A 21481-nucleotide genomic window follows, 5' to 3' on the forward strand; every position below is an offset into this window, starting at 1 on the left:
AACTCATTGATTAGGTGCACTGCAAGCAGGTCAAGCAAGTAGAAGGTAGAAAAAGGCATCGGAAAGAAAGGAATATAAAATAACGCGCAAAATCGAACTCTGGTCAATTCTATTTCGCCCTTTCGAAAGGGCGGTTGAGAAGAAGAAATAAAACTAAACCCCCCAGCCACTCGCCGCACGGGTTGCGGGAAACGGCACTTGGAAGGTGGTAAGTATCCACCAATCGGATCCATTCGGAACATTGGCCACAGCTTCAATCACGTTTTCGAGCGGTTGGCGTTGCTTTGGGGGAAGATCTACGACACCATCGCGTTACATCGTGTGTGCACGACCGTCCGCGACCGAAATCCGCTGCACCACTACCCGCTTTTGATAGCGAACCCGGAGCGAATGAGCAAGCTTTTGCCATATGGTACACACATTGGCGCCTGTGATATTTCGACCCAAGGGGAACGTGTTGCACCCGTAAGTACTCCGTGCTGGGTCCCGAGCTGCTGCACGAGATAAGAAAGACAAGTGCAACAACATCCCAACTCGTTCGATGTCATCCACCGCGCATCTTAGCTTCTGGCACCCTGGGTTCCCCACCCTTCTCGCGCACCAACTGATGCGCGACGGTGGAATTTCGGGCACGGGCAAGTGAAGATCCCAAAATCGCCGGGTCAGATCAAACTCCAATTGTGGCTTAGCGTAGCACATTTTTTTCCTGCCACCAAGCGCGCGCGAACGACCGTATCGTCTTCCGATGGGGGGCAGGAAATACTACAAACTCGCACCAAAAAAAAAAAAACGAAAGAAAAACAGAACAAAACTCAACCCCATGTAACGTCACAAGTGAATCGTGATGAAAATCCGATATGAATCGTGTTACACTGCGAACATTTTTCTTCTGCTCCATTTCACCGCTCAGTGCGACTGGGGGTTGACTTTGCTTTCAGCATTGAACCATAAGTAAGCAAATACTGATTTGTTATTTGGTTTAATAAAGTTCAAATCGATTTTAAATGTTACTGAACAAAGATTAAAAAGCAACAACAAGCTAGTTGTAGCGACAATAAATTAAAACCTTATTTACTAATTACTGTTAAAATGAATGTTTTTCATAACCTCTTTTACCAAATTCAGATCTTTAATTCTAACATTCCATTTAATTCTAACTATTAGAACTTTGTTAATTGCATATTAATTTATATTTCCCAAACTTTGTGCAATACTCCATCCATACGAAATCCATCGCACTGGAGTACAACCCCAAAAAAAAATTCTTGCATTCCTCGACAATTCTTCTCCAATATTGCCAACAGTCTGGTCCATCGTACTGTCGTGCAACTGCAAAGTGTTCATCTTTTTAGCTTTTATCTTACGACAAGATTGTGTCACATCTTCGCATGGCCACGATTTGCTGCATCCGTTCGATCGCTTCTTTTATGTTTGATTCATTCGCTTCATCAGTCAGTACACCACGGCCCAGGAGGGGGGAAAAGGGGGAAAATCGTACCAACTGGCACGGAATATTAATAACAAATATTTAGTTGTAAAATGGCACAATAGATAAAGGATGCCACCGGCATCAACACACGATCGACGGATCGTGTTTTTAAATCCCGACCAGGACTTGCGTTGCGAGTATGGGAGATCGTCTCCAATGTTTTCTCATCCCACTTTTATCGGGCCGGGTCCTATATGTATATATGCGTGGTTTCACAGTTTCGTATCGCTTCATTCAGCATCGCGCATTGCCATGTATCGTGCAATGAATCAACATGAGAGTTGGCAATGGGTGAGCAAAACTACCCCCCGGTTTGGAGTTGGTGGCCTGTCGGGGTTTTGGAAGTGCGCTTTTGACTAAACCTCCGCCCACCCTGGACACTCTCCGGGCGATAGTGGGCATGAAAATAAAACTAATGTAATTACGGTGTTTAAGATTACCGCTGCCCGATACTGGCAAATAATATTCGTCGTCTTCGTCGTCGACACACTGGTGTATGAAACAACGTGGTTAAGATTAGTGCGAGTTAGTTTTGAGACATTAAAATGTACCCGTACCGGAAAGGAAAAGGAAAAAAAAACTGATCACGAGCTTAAGGTGTTGATCTTTACCCACCGCGGGATATTAGAGCTTTGGGGAAGGTTCCCATATCAGGATCAATTTTCGCTTATCCTAAGCTGGGGAGAGAGAAAAAAAAAAACACACACACACAAATGAAAAGGTGCGAAACTGTAGCCCTTTCACGGTGCTCGAACTGATACTGTCATAGCAAGAACCGTGTAAGGGGATTCGATGTTTGGAATATCGTGCTCAGCTTGTCTAAGCCGAAGCAGTTGAAGATTGGGAACTTTTCTGGCGTGAAAATTTTCTTAAGAAATTAGCTCTTTCGCTTCAGCGGTCAACAGTTTGCATAAGAAGAATATCCAAAATAGCCCTTAGTTCTATCCCTCCCTTTTACGTAGGATATTTCTACGAAAAGAAATTGACCGTTCGTTTAGAAGCACATCGGTTCCCGTCATACGCGATTTCTGAAAGTTCCTGCGGTCCCTTATGCCTTGTCCCCATTCGAAACGCTTTAGCTCTGATGCTTGTTCTGCGACGAATTTCATGCTAACATTCTTGATACCCCCTTGGCCAGCGCCGTATCAAGCATTGGCAGAGCATTTAACGCGTTCGTTCCGTGTGGCTTACACGTCCGAGCGGGGTCTCTACCACGCGAGATTTCACTTTACCGCCAGGCACTTATGCTAATTGATGGAACCCACCCAAGGTGGGTGGGTTCGGTTGCAGAAACCAACAACCCAACTGTGGTGTGGTAAGAAAAGAAAAAATATATATATCGGGTGCGAAAAAAAAGGGTCATTGGAACATCTCACGCGCGGTTCACCGAACTTCACACAGCCCAAGCGCCAGTATAATGCGAATGACCCTTCGGCTCGGGGAAAGATGGCAACTAGGTGAACTTTTTTACCATTTTTCTCTTGTTTTTTGTTTTTTGGGTAAGGAATTTTTACACCACCCCAGCAAAGTAGCAACCTACGAGGGTGGCAATGGTTTACCTACCGTTAGCGGTTCATTTGCGTCCGCGTGTGAGATGAACGACCGAAAGCACGTTCCGTTACGCTCGCGGGTATGTTGCCGAAGCACACCAACACTCGCGAATAGCCAAGAAGTCCTTGTGGGAAAGGCGAAATCCGATCCAATCTCTCTCCCCACCCGAAAAACGCGCGTATTAATGTAAATAAAAGTAATTGTCGGGCGACCCGGTACTCGGGGAGGTTTTTTTTTGGCGGTTGAGGTGAAATATGACTTGCCCTGGTTTTATTTTCACATGAAGAAGGAGAATATTTCTTGTGCTGTTTTTTCTCTTTCTTCATTGTAAGTTCAATTCAGGCCCAGAGAAAAAGTCCGGTTTAAATTGTAGCAATGATAATCTGTGCTTTTGCTTATATTTCGTTACGAAAAAAAATATATTTTCACAACTACCACCTACAGTTTTCATCACCTTTCACAATGCGACCAGCATGACGAAATTTAAAACGAGTTATCAAACTTATACACACATGCTCACACACAACCGCAATCGGATGAAATATATTTTTGCAATGGAGCACGAGTTTACCGAAATAAAATTACCTTTCAACTCGATCAGAGACCACAAAAAAAACCCGAATATTGCTACAGTGAAGTTATTTTTGAAAATCATGTGCAAGCATGAACAGTTCCGGGGACGATCATGTGGTGCACCGAATATTGCATGCATATGTGTGTGCCATCAATAAACGATAAACGAATGCAGCGCTGGCTGGGAAATAGATTAAAACTCCTCGAACCTGTTTCTCTTCGTTTATTGCCAAGCGAGGGTCCCAAGCTGTGAATATCGAATTGGAGCAGGAGTACTACACACAATTCACACATAAGCGCGTGTATGTCCGGAGATTGACAAAAGCCAGACAAACCCCCGATCCGCTCAACCCCTTTTCCAATCCTCAGCGGTACCAATCGGATCGGTGGATCGTAATTGAACTGAACCGATTGTACCGTTTTCTCCTCCTCAGCGAGTGGAGGAGTTTACTGGAAAAATTACAATAAAGAACTCAAATACCGTAAGGGCGAGAGAGTAAGAAACAAAGACACGCACACACAAAAAAATACATGAAACAAACCCCATAACGGAGTCAAATCCGAAAAGGCACTCGAAGCACGAAGCGGCTTATTTAGGCTCGATGCAATAAAAATCACACAGATCATAATAAAATCATAATCGTAAAATTGTTTCAAAGTGTATAAAGTCACTGTGCGGTCGCATCCTTCGGTTGTTCGGTAGGTCTGCTTAATTTTTTTTCCATTTTCTTTTTTTTTTGGTTTTTTATTTGTTGCTCCTTTTCCCTTTCCTTTGCGTGCATCGATCGTGAAGTCGAAAATAAGCGAAAGGGACTTTAACCACGCCAAAGAAACAAAAAATTGTAAGCGAATTTTGAAACCGCTCAACTGTTACAGTACACATAAAGTTAAAACACCTCACCCCGTGATACGTCTCCAAAAAAAAATAAAGTTTATTAAAGGAAAGGAACGTAATCACGAGCCAACCATCCATTGGGCAAATGGGTGACCACCCTAGTGACCGAGGATGAAAAAAAACCCAACCCGTTGAAGTACAAATGAAAGTAGATTTGATTTTATCCCGTGCACTCCAAAACAGCGGCCAATCCCACAAACATACATGTTTTAAGAAATTAATTCACCTTAAGTACCCAAAATAAAGCTATCGATATGGAAGGCATCACCCAACAGGGCCCAACCATTTTGTTGAGAAAATATGTCTTTATTTTATTTGTTCATTTGTGCGAACAAGTGATAGTACACTGTTGGTGCTCCAATTTGTTGTGTTTTTTTTAGTACCCATCCCGGGCCCCAATAAAAACCTGATGTAAATGTTTCAATAGCATGACTAATGGAAAAGATAGTAGCGTGAAACTTACTTTGCTGGAAGTAACCGATCGCAAATAACCCGTTCAGGAATGTTTTATCATACTTTTCGTTTGACTCACCGGTGGACTTAAAGAACGGCAAGGTACACAAACGCACACACCACAATGCCGAAGTTAAACAAATCTTTAACCAGGTCCCCCCCAAACCGCTCCGGTGGAGACTCATCGAAGGAAAGGAAGAACTGTTGTTTTCTCTACGGATTGAGCATTAAAGGCGTCTACCGCAGCGTGGTTTAATGGTGAAGTAATAAACCAAAGGAGAAAGAAAGCACGAAATGAGAGTAAATGAAGTAATCGATTTTTTCGTCGCGTGGATGTTTGCGTTTTTTTGTGGTTATACTTTTGTTTGTCTCTCCGTTTTTAGGTACTTCTTCTCCCCAAAGAAAAAAAAACACCTACCCTTGTACCTGTTGGACGACACAAATCGACAAACCGGACACAACCGAAGCAACCAACGCTACCATACGGAATTTGCTTGCTCCGTACAAAACGTAACCTTCCCGTAGGACACGTTTAACAAGAACTTCCTTTTGGCGTGTTTTACCGCATTGAGATTCTGGACGTTATTTGGGGAGCAAAAATGGGGTAACATTTTCCCCCGCTTTGGAGGGAGGCATGCTGAGTGGCACATACACTCACATTTTGCCAATTGCCGTGATTTTCCGCACGACCTTCCCGTGCAGCGTACCGCCAAGCAAATAGGCCGACAGGAAGATCTGCCACAAACCGAAACAACCGCTTGAAACGGAGCTTGAAAACGGTGCAAAAATAAAAACTCTTGCAAAACTGGATTTTGCTGGTTCGCAGGATTTTTCGCTGGAAATCGTCTCATTCATTTGTCGACGATATGGTCGACGGTGCAGGATGCATGTAGTATTACGGGAGGATGATTCGTGACGGAACGGTTCCTCCCTTGTGGTGAGAGAGAGGTCCGGAGACCGCTCCAGCCCAGGCAAGGGGCGCAATGACCGTTGTGATGCGGTTTGATGGGAAGCAATCCCGCGATACTTGGCGATCCTCAAAACCGATCATCTTTTTCGCAGGCAAACCGGCAGCAGCAGCAGCAGCAGCTAGGCTTTGAAGCATCCGAACGGACGTTGTTTCCCTTTCGCTCGGTGAAGGCGAGTTTTTCGTAGCGAGCGGTTATCTGGCGTTTGTTTTTTCTTTGCCGTTTATCTGGCCCTTTTTTCCCTCACTCGTGGCTCCCTGCCATCCTCCCCCTCCAAAGCGGTTGGCGTTATCGCTCGTTCCCCTCCCAGTTCGTGCAGTTTAATTTTGTGTGCCCTTCTTTTTATTTGCGTGCTGCTGGTGTGCAGTTTGTTGCGTTTTTTTTGGTTGTTTTTCTCTTCTTCGTGTTCTTGTGTTTTGTGGATTCGATTTATTAAATGCTTACCTTTCGCCTTGCAAAAGTGCAATCGGTTTGGTTTGTTGGTCGACGAGTTGTGCAAAGATGATGAATCGTTCTAAAGCGATTTTGCAAACACAACAAAAAAGGAGTCCTGAAAACTGGATTTCTACCCTGTACACTGGTGTGCGTTTTTCGGTACGTTTGAAACACCGTTTTGATTTCGAGAAGATGTATTTAAACATGTTTCTTTTCTTTTTTAAAGGAAAAACTTCCCTTCACCTTCACCTAGGTAGGTCTGAATGAGGAATGGTTTAGGCGCTACGCTTCCGAACCGCTTTCGTGCTGTATCGCAATCATAATTTTCTTTTCGTTTCGCCAAACAAAAAAAAACCTGTTCCCTGACCGCCGAATGGATGATCCACGCGGGTAGGATTCTCGAGTTTGTTTCTTAATTTTGTTCTTGTTTTTTGTTTACCAGTCCAGTCCTCTGGTGTGTCTGTTTTTCCCCTGCCACTAAACAAAACAAAACGTTCAACGGCTCTGCAGTCTGGACAGCCGGTGCTGTTTTTGCGATGGTCATTTCTACTTCTATCTATCAATAACCTCACCTAATAACAGGCACTAAGAACGTCAAATGCCTTTAGGCTACTGCCAGCAAAAACGGAGCGACCAGAAAGGGCAAAAAAAACCAAACAAAGCCGTGCATGGGACGTCCTCGCCAACGGGAACGCTAATTTCAACCTACCGAAATCATTCGAACTGCTTCCGTGGAGGATTATTAGCCACTGCAACGCAGATTATCTCCAGACGGGTTTGCAGGACGTGATGAACAAATTGGAGAAAAAGAATACTACACCTAATACGCCCTATCTGCCACACCTAGACATCCGAAGCTGGTCAACATTTTCTCAATGAATTTCTTTCGCACCTGAAGAACGTACGCACGCACACCGAAAGGAATTGGAAGGAAAAAGTGGAGCATATTACATGCAAATCGATGTCTGTTCTCAAAAAACGCACCAGTTGAATGAATGGAATAGCGTGACCGTTGCTACTGGACACTCAACTAGCAATTGTCTGTTTAAAATTAAACCCCCAACAAAGCTGCCACTTCCGGTGCTGTGCTTCTAACGGATCTGTTTTGATCAAGCAACAAACAGACAGAAGGTAAAGATTTATTTATCCGCTTACCGATCGATTGATTGGCTGGGAAGTGAACATAGCGAGTCGATTTTACTGCTTAACATCTGTCCACTTGTCACTAGTCCATCATAACGCATATCACGGTGGAACTTCATTTTCCACTTCCGCCAGCAAATCGACATGTGCAATGGTGCGAACAAAAGCTGTTGCAGTTTTGGAAAGCTAATTTACATCCCTTTCGGGTCTTTACCTTTTGCCGAGGGTGTTGGCCGATGCAAGTGTTTCGCTTTGTGGTTTAAATGTTTCCCCGAGGGCACTTGATTAAAACCGGAACCAGAATGCATGAATGATCTAATAATTTCCACCACCGTAATAGTCAACCGTCAACCAAGAGGATTAAACTTACTCCAGGGGAGTGTGTGTGTGTGTGGTTTGCATCACCATCGCAACGAAAAGGGAGCGTGTGGCAAATAAAAATGTTCCGGCACATTTGAACGCGATCAGCGCGACGAATCTTAGGGACCATTGATTTCGGAACAAGGATTAAAGGGACACGTTGCGGACATTCTTTTGCGGACCGAAGGGTGGTGTAATGGTTGTTCAAAAGATTAAAGAGAGAAGGGTGGTTTTGCGACGAAGTTCGGAAGTAAGAAAATATATATTTATGTTTGTAGGTCAGGAAAAACAAATCTTTCGCACACGCACTTTGAAGCGACACAGGGTAAAGGAAGCGTGTGATTCTGATAGGGGTGGAAAATTCATCCCTTCTTTGGTTTGATTTCGGTGAACCAGCGAGGAAAATCACCCCATGAAATGTGTCCTTTCGTTTTGCCAGAGCGAGAGAGTAAATAGCCGGTTTGTACGTAAGCGAGAAAGCAAGTGAGATCACTAACGAAAGAAGGAGACAAACAGACGTACGAGCCGAGAGCGATTCTCACTCTTCTATAGGGTTGTCAAACTCATTGAAAAAGATATTTTTGGGTTCGTCGCTATATTTCTCAAAAGCAGTGGATAAAATCAAGTAACAAAATACGAGTACTTACGAGATATCTGAAAGATGTCTGTTTGTAATCATAAACTTTCAATAAATTTTTTTTTCTAACTATTTTACAATACATCAAGAATATATTTCTTGTATTTCTTGACGAGTTAGGTTAGTTTAATTACATTATTTTTTTAATAATCTTATCAAATATGGAGATTTTATTGAATGAAGCCTGTAGTATCATACAGCAGGTTATTTGTGTAATTAAAATTTTTGTTTGGCTTTCATTAGGCGAGAATTACATCCGAACACATCACGAACTAGTAACGATCTTCCTAATACTCACCGGCCCCTCGTCGATTGCTGGAGGCAACCCCGAACGACGCGCGTTCGACATACCTGCGCTTCACACAACACGTTTTCTCACTCTAACCGCCCCGAGCATCAGTTTCGCCGCGGGTTGTTTTTCGCTCCGCATTTGTCGTTGTTCCGTCGAAGAGAAGGGTGCGTGTTTCGCGTCCATCGTGTTCCCGTCGTACGTAGCGCGTCAAGTGCACTGAAAAGATCGCATCCGCTAGATTTATTTAGCTCACACCGAATACTTCGTCCGGTTCGGAGCTGTGTGGTGAGCTATTTTTGGAGTGAAAATTCGGAGTGTTATCAAAAGCACAAGGCTCGAAAGCCGCGGTCAGTGTCTCCATGGAGGCAAATAACCGCACAATTGTGTGACAAATAGTATATGTACAAACAGTAAGCCGGCTTACTTAGACGTGTTCGAACCGCGCTAAACCGTAGCATATCGTGTGACAATAATCGATACTAAATAAAATACTCGTTTTAATTGGAATACTGCCTTCCTGGTTGAGAGTGTCTAAGGAAAAGTAGTGCTATTTTCCAACGTGAATTGAATATATTACATGCAATCCCAATCGATCATCGTTTTGGTGGATCTCGTTTAAAATTTGTTCAGAAATTGTGCAAAGTGTATCTAGTAAACGTCACCCAACGGTACGAAGCAAAAGAACCCGGTGAGAAATCCAAGTCTACACCAACAAAAAAAATCAATACAACCACAGTGATAGGTCGGATTCCGCGAGAAGTGATAAAGTAGTGGATTAATTGCTTGATCGCGCATCTTCGATCGCAGGAAGCGAAGTGTTGGCAGTGTTCGAATAAATAAAAAGAAAAGGAAGAAGACCTTCTGGCCCGAGGGCTGTGCAGGAAACGGGCAAAACCAACATATTGTCCATCTGTGTTTTATAGAAGTGTATATTTGTGTCTGTGTGTGTGTATGTTTATCCGTGGCCCCGCGTACTGGTGGCAGAGTGTCTGAAGGAGAGATAAAAAAAAGCAGGCCACGAGATTTGCCGACGGCAAATTGGGGATACCGAACCGCATCGCGGTTGTGAGACGATCGTGATTTGATTTCCGTGCATCGGGTTTGTTGTAATGTTCGTTGCCTCTCCATGCTAATCCGTGTTCCCTTTTCCTTGGGCGTTGAATTATGATTTTCCTCCCACTGGGGCGTGATTAGACGCACCGGCGTACAAATCGCGATACAAATGCAAAACACTCACGTGTCTGTAACGAGGAAAACTAATTATTTGACGAAATCACTTTTTTTTCCCCCCACAACCCGAATGTAGCCACCATCCAAGGGTTGAAGTAAAGAAATTCGTGTCATTACACTGGTGAAGGCTGGTTAATTGGAAGTGCGATTGCGTGTGCCGTTTCTGTGTGGTTGGGTATCTTCTGTGTTTGCTGTTCCTGAAATAAGGCACCAGATTTGGGGAACCAACCCCCCCATACGGGTACGGTGGATAACAAACAGAATCTTCAGCGTGCGGTGGTGATACGCGGTGGAATAATTCATGATGACTAGTGCGCTAGTGAGCAAATGTGACCCGGAATGTTTCGCTCGGTGACGGTGCAATTGTGAAAGGCCATTTTTCATGTGTACACGCAGTGTCTGCCAGTGTGTGGTTTTCGGTGCATTTCAACGGTGTAACGCACCCATAGTTTCAAGAAAAGGTTGCCCCAAAATATGACGGGAGGCCCCCGCAACAGGCCACAGGCGTGTGAAAGTGAATTGTAGTGTGTTTCGGGTGTGTGCGGTGCTAGTGATGAAAGATCTTGTCACACTCGATGTCCTTGCAAGCATACACGTAGCAGTAACTATAGCCACCGGTGATACGCTCTCACTGGACAGGAATTCTATACGACTAAAACACACCTCGACACAGGCGGTCGAAAATAGCAGCGGTTGCGCCTGATAAGCAGCGGGCCGCCGACGCGTCCGTAGCGTGGCGTTCAGAGGTACGCGCAGGTGGGGAAAAACAACGCGCCACAATACGCAGCCGAAGCCGCTCGTGGAAAGGCGAAAAGATGGGAATCGGCGACCTCCGCTCGTGGACCAGCGTCGTCGTCGTAATTCTCACCCTGATCTCAATGGTAAGCAAACCAAACGCCAACCTTCGTATGCGACTTTTGTCCCCGTTTTTTTTTTCTCTCTCCGCCTCCCGAAGCCATGTCCGGCGATCATCCCGTTAGCTTCGATCCGATCGAACAGGGAACGTCGGGTCCCACGGTCACCCTATCGCGCGAGCTCGCGGAAGGTTCGTCACTTGTGGCATCGTTCGTGTTTAGCGTTTTGTTTCACTTCTTTCTTCTGCCGCAACGGCTGCGACGCAACGGTCTTGAAGGAATGAAAACATCGATCGCATACTTTTAAAACAAATCCCCTTTTCCACAGTAACTACCCCAGGTTTGCCGTAATCCCCGGCCAGTGCGGCCGCGGGTGTGAGGATAAGAAAGTAAAATTTTCAAACACCATTCGGAATTGTTGATTTGCTCCCGTCCGCCGCGTGTGTGTTTGTGTGTATCACCTGTGCGGCTGAACAGTTACGAGGCGCTGATTCTCGCTTCCCTTTTCCCAACCCATTCCTTTCACCGCGTGATCTTTCGCCAATGAATCTTATCAATATTTAATTCAGGTTTTATCCTCGTATTACACCTTCGTTCACCCGTGTTTCGTCTGTCCGGCCGATGATGAATGCGCCCGGGCACGTTTAGCGTTTGGTGCAGTGACGTTCGCTACAACCAATTTCCCGTTCACTGGTTTCCGATGGACGTTCGGTACCATATACGCCGGCGTACCACAGCTGGGCAGCCCTATTTGAATATTAATGAAGTGTGAGAGAGTGATTTGGAGCGAATAATCGCAAAATTGGTTCCTGCTCGAGTAGCTTGTTCGGATGATGGGCTGTTTTTTTTTATACCATTCTCTCAGCTAATGGGTCTTGGATTGGAGATGGTAAATAGGGAATGGATTTACTGACATGTTTCGTCCACCCTTTCCTTTACGACGCTAAAGACGTGGAGAGTGGTACCCAAGTCATGCAACAATTGAGCAACACTTGCAACTATTAAATTGAATTAGTGGTTTCTGTTCGACAATTTTCACTCGAACTGTCGGCTCCCAACTACCGGACAGTGATCGAACGAAGGATAATGGGACGATGGGTGCGGATGGATGAAGCAGTTTCATTAAATTAATCATAGTCATATGCCACAGAATGGGCCCTTCGCCGGTGCGTTATATCCTATCGTGCACTCGAGTGAAAAGCCCGTCTCTAGCGAAGCTAATTAATTAGATTAATTTTAGATTGCATCAATTAGGAGAGCTGCCATTGCACCGATTGCTCTGAAAATGGATTCATAAATCTCATTAACAACAACAGCTTTAACAACAGGTTCCTCTATATTAATGATATATTGGATTCGTTTTGCATAGCAATAGCAATTCATCATCAGTAAAACTTAACGCTACTTATCTTGTGGTGTTCACATTATTCTCATTTTAACAATATTTCGATAAAAATACAGTCTTCAACCAACCGACAAAAAGTTTACTACACCATTATAGTCTCCCATTCATCCTTTCAATCAACACATTTCTCAATCGTGTGACTATTTTGGTGATACGATGTGATGACATCGACATTGGATTCGGAGGTTGTTGTTTTTTTTTTAATGTGCCTTCGTTTGAGTTCCCCCCCCACCGACCTTCTTCCCCCGGAAACAGTCAATTAATCCCAGCTGGAGTCGCGGACCGGTGCACGAGGGCTTTAAATACCAGATGACGAGAGAGTTACTGGCTAACACAGAAACAAAAAATTACCTCCACACACACAAAAAAATATAGAAGGAAACAATAAGCCTTCGACAGCTCCAAGACCGCGTGGAAACGCTACGAACGATTCAAACGATTTTGGCGGGTGATTTATCGTGATGGGACTTTGGTCAAACGACAACGATTGTGGCCGAAGGCTGTCCATCTATATTTAACGATTGGTACATGCGAAAGCATCTAACTTTGAAGAAGGAAGTGCTTTCGGATCAAATTTCGTTAGGGTGTTCTTTTTTTTTGTTTGAGGGGTTTAAGCAAAACCTTAAGATGCTTTTGCTCTTTTAGCAAACAAATCTCACGTCATCGCGCTTAGCGCTTAGAAGTTGTATAAATCATTTCGCATCGCACACAGGCTGTTGGAACGGCTTGGCAGAGGCTTTAACCTCGTTAAAGGTGTATCAAACAAAACCCATTAATTAGCTCCCGATACTGCTGACGCTAATGCAGCGATTATCAAATTAACACCGGCTCACGCTTAATCGCGCTTCGAGACGATCTTCATAATTTTACTTTAGCAGGAAAATGAACGATTCACTAATACGCAGCCTCCTCCCTGTGGGGTTGTTGTTTTTTTCTTTATGTGTTGCGTTTTGTACTGCAGTTCTCTTCGGCAGAATACACCCATCCCATGCTTGAACTGTCACCAGGATGACTTACGGCACAATCAGTCCAGCTCGCTGGAAAGTCATCATGTTCAGACGTGTTCTAGTTCACACAAACACACACATATGCATACAGCCATTCGATGATACTCCATTCTAAAACGCAGATCACCTTAAACGAAGCGATCAAATCGCGATCGGAAGATCGCGGTCGGGTCGCAAACACACAAATACAGACCACAAACAAGCTCCCAGATAAATAATGAATAATTTCCTAATTAGTGGTTCGTATCTCGCTCTCTTCATGTTCGCGCTCCGATTGTGAGCAGATCCCGGGCACTCGGTCCCGCAATCGAACGCCAAAGAATCCCGAAAGGGGTTGTCGAGGTCGCGGCTTGTTTTGTTGCGAGATTTCCAATTAAAAGCAGTCCACCACCGCGTGTCCCGTGAATCTATCGAACGCGTTCCAGCGCTCGACGCTTACCTTGCGTTCCTTCCTTTGCCGGGATGTATCGGGGATGATGATGATTTCCTGTCTGCCCTGTGCCTTTGGTGGATAAGCGATCAGGTCGCATCGAACCGGTCGTTGTCCTGCTCTCTGGTAATCTTTTTTCACTCACACCATTCTACCACGCATCTTGAACGGCTACTTTTCTGTGTTTCCAATACGGCAGCAATGCTCCTAATCCGAACGACGGACAGATTCTTCCTAGAAAATGACATCAGCCGTGATTCTCTCAGAAACCGTACCACAGGTTAGGACACTAAAGTTCGATGGATAAAATAATAAAATAGCTCTATTAATTGTCCCAAGAGAGTGTCATCCCGTCCAGGGGCCTGTTAGTCGGAATGGTGGGATCGAAACGGCCAATCCCCGAAACCATTGACCTGGAAGACGACAGCTAAAACAAAACGAGATGGTGGTCTGGCAGAAGACTCTAAAACCGTACACACACACACACACCCTCTAGCACACTTGTACAGCATCTCGTTCGGGTGGTTCCGAGCCAAACCAAACAGATTCCGACCCATTATTCCGGTCGTCCGGTTGATGGGCTTAAGAGAGGCATTGATTAATAGCGTCCTATCGGAGCCGGTGAGGAAGAGTTTGGAAATGTCTTTTCCCGCGTCATCACGAGCCTTCGTCGGGATGCGGTTCAGAAACGGGGGTAGGAATGTTGCGGTGAAGCACGGGATGAGCGATATCGATTTCACTCGCGATTCGTGTGTTTTTCTTCAGAGTTTAAGGTTGCTTTTTTTTGGACAGAGATTCATTTGTTTGATGGTTTGCCTGTTGTTGGTTGGGGAGACTGTTTTTTTTTGTTATATCGTGTCACCAACAGCACCATCACGAAGAGCCCACACTGGCCGTCCTGTTTGCTTACCTTCGCTTATCCCCGGGTTTCGGGAGGCACTAAATATCTTATCAGCGCGCGGTGATCTTGAAAATGAAACGAAAATTTTGTCGATCTTTACGGAGGTTTGTACAATGTTGGACAAAGTGGTTTTTCTTCGTTCTCATCCTGTCTTCATCGTGCAATCCGTACCGGTGAGCCTCTGTGTTAAGTCATTCTGGCTTTTGTGTGTGTGTGTTGTGTGTGTCTGTCCTCAAAATCAAAGCTTCCAAGAGTTCGCTTTTCTTTTGTTTCTTTATTTAACTCGTTATACGATTTTTTTTGCTGTTGTTTCGTTTTGTGTTTAAAAAGTAAAATATTGATTGCGATGGTAATCGACGCTCGATGGGCCCGATAGTGGCGACGCTGATCGAATGAAACGCCACCGGACCGCCGTGATCGATGAATCAAGCGAGAGATCGGTGATATTGTCGCCGTCTGGTGTCGTACTGTAGCAACGAGATGCTTAAATTTACGCACTTCCCGTTCAATCATGCCATAAAGCATAGGGCTCCATTTCAAGGTTCCTCGCTTGTACCATCGCGCCGGCATGTTATCGTTTGTTTTATTATTTTTTTTTTTGGCACAAAAATTAGAAACACATTCGGTTTGCTTTACCGGTAGGTTTTATTTCAAATACCTTTTCGGTTGGTTGTTTTCCAATTCCATTCCATTTCCTTCGTTGTCCGTTGAAGTTCCCAAAAAATTTGCTTCAACCGACCCGAAAAAGAGCGCCATGAATATTATCACCCTTGCGGCATCGTCTAACTCTTTTGTGCTAAGTAACAAGACTATACTTCACTTCCGCGCTCCTGATCTGATTACACAGATAGCAAACACTCAACGAACAAAAAAAAAAGGTAAATAAATAGGCAACCTTCGTGCCGGGATCCACGGGATGCTACATCGAGCTGTATCAATGCATTGTGGCATTATAGCCCATGATCGAGATCGCACCAGACTAGCGTTCGCTGATGCCTCTCCGTTCTCTTTATTATAGAGGTTTTTTTTCTCGCCTCCTTCCACTGTTGTTGTGTGTAAAGATTATAATTTTATAATGAGATCATGCTCCACAGCACCATTGATTCATTATTCGGCACTAATTGAATTGGTGAATTATCATCTTTGCCCGAGTTTATTCCAATGGTGCAAAAGAACAACATCGATCGAACCGAATGTGGGCTTGATGCGAGGGCTGTTCCGGTACCGGAGGGCTGCTTTTGATGCTCCCCAGCCAGCTCGCAAACGAAATGATGAAATCGGAGCGTGTTGGTTTGGGTTTTTTTTCTTCTGGCTCTTTTTCTCCCACCCGATGTTATGTTTTTCTCGTTATTCTTCTGTTAGTGTGTTAAATTTCGTAATCACAAAAAAAAACTGTTGACTCATTACCCCAGTGAAGCCTATTTTGATTAATCTGAGTGTGAGTGAGCTTCATGTTTGGATTGTGTCCTGTCCGTTGGCTGAATAAGAAAAAAAGCATTTTCTCTTAAAGTTCCAAAGTTTCCACACCCCTTAACATTCCAAAGTGGCAAAAGCAATATAAGGCAGCAAAACGATTGAGTTTCTTCCATGTGCAAAACTCAATTTTTGACCATATTTCTCCTTATTCTACCGTCGTGCGATAAGTTTCATTTTCTTGGTTCTTTACCAAAACATTTCGAATGGATTTTTGGGGCCACTAACTTAATTTTTCGCGATATTTTGTTATGGAGCAGCATCTCACGAATGGAAAGAAAACCAACGCGAAAAGGAACAAGCAAAAGGGACAGGATTGAATATTTTCGTTTCTGCATCAAGCTCCTTCGGATGGAAGAATTAATAAAAAAAAAACCTCCCGTTGTATGATCCTTCTTGGGTCTAAAAGTTGGATGGTTGATGATTTCGCTTTCACACGCAAACAAAAAAAAATCTCTCGCACTCAATGTGTGTTAGTTTGTTACGTGTGTCGGTTTTAATTTTATCTTAATTAGAATCTTCGTTCTACTTTTTTCCCTCGCTCTTCGCATTCTGTGTGTGCGTGTGTGCTGCTTTTGCGCTTTTGTACGATACACAATCGAAGAATAACTTTTAAGGCAATCGCGCCGAAATCGATCGCCTTCTTCTAGAGGCATTCTTGACCGAAAGAAGGAAGTGACTGCAACCTTGAATATGATTGCTTAATGAAACGGATCATCTCAAATCGAATCATGGTGCCGGTTCGTAAGTAAGTGATAGAAAATATTTACCAAACACTGTAACAGTTGTTGATTTTGAAGGACCTAACAATAATATTCAATTTACCCACCGTATTGTTTGCTGGCATGCGAATTTTTTTTAAGTGCAGCATCCCGACCATATCTCAGTGACGAAATCGCTCTACCAAAGGTGGAGTGACTCAACCGCATTCGCGTTGGTGGGTGATTAGTTATCAAAATAAATAACAAAACACACACGCCCGTACCGATCACTCAGCCTTTGATCGGCCCATCCGTCTGCCGATCGATGAATGGCGGCCAGGCTCCTTGACTCACTGATGTTTTCGTTTGCATTTTTAACGTTTTGTTTGCTGTTTTATGGCTGTATAAACAACGCAGTCTTCAACTGTCTCGATGCCGAAAGGCGTTGTAAAGATATAAAATTTCATTTAATTAGATGCAATTTGGAATCTCTCGTGTGTCGATTGCTTGAGCCGTTGTGGCACGGCGCACCTGAGTGGATACGAAACATGAACATAACTCGCGCCAAACTATGTAAAGGTTGAGATGGGACCAACAAAAAAAAGAGCGAACCATTGAGTGTGCATATCTACTTTTTTCTTATTAATTCTCATCGATATCCTACTCTTTCTCGCTCTTCTCGCCGTCCTATGCAAAATGCATCTCATCCCGATCATCTTCCACGTCTGGTTCGATGGTAGGTGGATAGCGTATCATCCTGATCGATGATGTCTACAGTCTTGTGCGGATGTCTCTAGTTTGATTGCCCCGTCCAGATATTGGACAATATAGGTTTTTTTTTGTTGCTGTTGTCTTGCCTCCCATTCGTTTCGTTGTTCACTCATTTCACAAAGCGAAACGGGATGAAATTGTCGAAAAGCGAAAACTACAAATAGCCGAACGATCACATCACGGCCGCGGGAATATTTTATGGCAACCAAATGCGAAAGCGGTCCCGAATGCGCCAATTCGCTCGCCAAGGAGGGAAAATATTGATAGAATCAATATGCAAAGTAGATGTGCGCTAATTTCTGAACCAATCCGAACGATCTCCGGGTTAGTTGCCGATGCTCCGGCATAACCGCACACCGTGCTATGTGTCGCCAAAAAGGTATGCTGCATCACCGGGAAGGATCAGTTGGAACAGTTTCCACAATATATTGCTACAACGCGTTTGCTCGGCACAAGGGAAACCGTACCCTGCAGAATAAATTGCAAAATATTTTGTTAACTAAAGCAAAACGCAGTGAAAAGAGAGAAAAAAATGAACCAACAACATTAACCCTAAACAGCACCGAACGTGGAAGAGCATCATTTAAAGGTCTTTCGCATAAACGGCACCGAGCTTTCAGGCGAGTTCAGTTTGCGAGGGACCATCGAACGGTCGGTAGAAGAACGCTTTGTTGTTTTTATTTCTATTTTCTGCATCTACTTTTAAAATTCTAAACTTTATCTCCTGTCCCCATTCGGGGCTTCCTTTTACCTTCATTTCCATCCACTTCTTTTGTTTTATTTCATCGCATCGAACGCTTTTGCCTCCCGATTGATGGTGGATCTCCTCTTCCGACAATTCGAGAGCTTGAAAAGTGTGTTGTGGTTTTGCTGTTGCTATTTCTTCTCTTCCATAAACCCACAAGACTGTGCGTCGCATTCCGTGGTAACCGAGGAACGGATTGGCAAAGGCCACGGCAAAGGCTAACCTTTTGCCGACCAAAGTGCGCCAACCAAATCCACGGTGAATCGATCGCTCGAGGCGCGCGGTTTATGCCTGGTGGTCAAATCGAATGCTGAAAAGTTTCTACACGCCGTTTGTTTTTTTTTTGTTTTGTTTCCTACGACACAACCGTTAAAACGCTATCCGAGCGGGAAACCGACCGGGTCGAACGCAATTAATTATCGTTTCTAATGAGGCTGAAAATAGTCAAAAGATAACCGAATTAATTAACCCCTCGCAGCAAATACCGGGATGGTGCGGGTGTATGCGAGATCAAACGACGAGAAGGATGATGAAGATGGAAATAAATCATGCCATCTTGACCGAAGGGGGAAAATTTTCACAAATCCATGCCCCCTTTGGTTTCCCGAACGGATTGATGGGAGAACGGAGATGGCTATCCGTTTGCTGTTGCCGGAGACCGTTTGGAGACAGACATTAATTTTCGACCACAATGAAATGCAATGCTCTTTGGCTAAAAGGGCCGTACGGGGTTTTTTTCCTACTTGGGGAAAGGAAAAAACAATGAAAACACCCAAAAAAAAACCCATCCCCATTTCGGGGTCAACACATCGAGATAAATGCAGCTAGATTTGAAGGCCAATCTTGGGTTTCGAGTGGCCAGACGCTTTTGCTCGCTGACAGTGAATTCCGGCTGGTTAGCCCGGGACGAACAAAACACAAAAAACGGCAACTACAATCGCACCCACTTTGTAGCCGCGTGTGCCCTTCTTATCAGCACGTGCACCGTACCCGACGCTGGGTGGGTGGGTGTTCTAGAAAATAGAATTCCATTCAGCTTCCCGGCTCGCGCTCCACACTGCACACAGCATCGGGCAGATCCGCGCAATCGTAAATCTTTTCCCTGTAAGCAGAACCCGCGCAATTCGCCTGACACCCGAACGAGCTGTTTATAAATCAGGCGAAATTCACAGCTACTAAAAACTGAGGTGCTGAAAAATTACGCCAACATGCTGTTTCAACAAACAACCGACCAAAAAAAAGAAGAAACAATCACACAATCGTTGAATGGAAGGGAAGAAGAAAAACCACACACACACACACACACACACAATACGCACGAAAGTTAAACAAGCAAAGCGTGGGGCCTGAATTGGCCCGGACACAATTTGGTGGCTTTACGATGAGCCGCATACACGATGATGATCGCCACGGGAACTTACGGTGATGCTTCACCTTCATAAAGTGGTCTTGTTGTTTGGCTTGTGTTTTATTGTGGCACTTTTTCTCCCCCCTTTTTAACCTGCTTTACTATCATTCTACAACCCACATCGGCAGCGGCGGCAGATGTGACGAGCTTGTTGTCTTGAACAAAACTAAACAAAAAAAACAACAACCGCAGAATTATTCATAACTCTAATTAAATGTTGAACCCGAAGCGATTTACGATGGCTCGAAACCGGCGGCGGAACGGAACCCCAATCATGGTGAGGAGGCGGTGAATAGACCGCAGAACGAACGTGATATAGTTCCAGTCCATTTACCCGCTAGTCGAGTCCGGACCAAATGGTCCGAAACTGGTTCAACCGATCAGTGGTCCAAAAATGGCAGCTAATAGAATTAATTGACAACTTCCCATCAAACTCAGTCCGCCAAACTGCTGCCGGAACGGGAACTCCTAGACGCGTTTCCGTAGTTTGATTGCGCTTTTTTCTCTATTCTTTCTCTTTTCTTCGTGTTGTGCGTTTTTTTTCCCTCCAATGTTGCTGTCAAATGCATGCAAAAGGGAGCAAAAAAAAGTGGATGGACAGATCGAGGAAATATGACACATCTCGTGGGGCGTACTATCGTTACAGGGTCTGCGAAAAGGGACGTCGAAAAAGAAACGCCTCAACCTCGGAGCCCAAAAACGGATACGTCATCACCTTTCCTTTCCGATATGGTTTGGAAAATATGGATGAAAACATAATAAATCTTGACCGAGATGTAGCAGACGTACAACACTTCGATCATCGTGGATCAAAGTGAAAGGATGCAGCAGAGTGACTTACTACTGCATAGTACAACATAGTAAAGGATGGACACATACAGTCCACACGTACCGGTGTGTGCCGCGATCATAGTACACCGCTCAGGGACCATTTTTGCAGCGGAACCGATGGCACCATATGTCGATGATAATTATGCTCATGGCGAGAAAAGTCACTCACTACCATTCGCCCTTCGGTGGAGCACGCTGCACACAACCGCGAAAGTGCAAACGGCATCACGGGACAACGGTACACACTTGTTCCCAAGTACACAATTACGGTGGAATCTTGGACATGCGTGTGCGTTCGGTGTTTTGTCTTCCCGCTGACGCTGTCGCGACATAAGGACCGCTTTAGCGTCACCGGGGTTTGAATCCACCGGGGGGAAATAAATAATCGAAAGAAAATGGAATGTATTGCAAAAAGGAGAAGAAATTTGAAATAAGAAAGCAAAAAAAAGCAAACGACGCAATGGTTCATAGTTTCAGCACGCACCAAGGCATCCCGTGAGACGCGTTTGTCATTTCTAGTTTTCCAAACGTTCCATCCTTCGGCCATACGTTTTCCCACTGACACCGCAGACGCTCTAGCCGCTGGAGAAACAATCTCAAGCTGACGTTTAATTGTTGTACAAATAAAACACTGCACTCGAGCGGCATGTCCGGTGGATCATCAACGGATCGCACTAATCGTACGGACGAGAAGATCCAATCACCGAAGGAACAGGTTCTAGATACAGGTTTAATAAGTGTTTTTGTTCTTCGTCCGATTCGAGTGCTGTGGCTGTGATTGTGACTTCTTGGAACACTTTTCTCACTCAGCACTTCACCGCAGCTCAGGATCGAACCTCGCGATCGACTGTTATTTTAATTTCTCTGTTTTACTATTGATCGCGTCCATGGCACCATCCGATCTATGTGACAGCTACGGGACGTACTAC

At 44.5% G+C, this 21481-nt stretch overlaps 1 protein-coding gene across 1 annotated transcript in view; it reads left to right on the top strand.

Moving 5' to 3' along the window:
* Positions 1-8773: 8773 nt before the first annotated feature.
* Positions 8774-21481, top strand: part of LOC125761255 (protein serrate) — a 104642-nt gene continuing 91934 nt past the window's right edge. Inside the window, exon 1 of the mRNA XM_049422208.1 lies at positions 8774-10907. Coding sequence (XP_049278165.1) covers positions 10842-10907 — 66 coding nt within the window. The 5' untranslated portion in view covers positions 8774-10841. The remainder of the gene's footprint in view (positions 10908-21481) is intronic.

This window comes from Anopheles funestus, chromosome 2RL (assembly GCF_943734845.2).
Source record: "Anopheles funestus chromosome 2RL, idAnoFuneDA-416_04, whole genome shotgun sequence".
Taxonomy (NCBI): Eukaryota; Metazoa; Arthropoda; class Insecta; order Diptera; family Culicidae; genus Anopheles; species Anopheles funestus.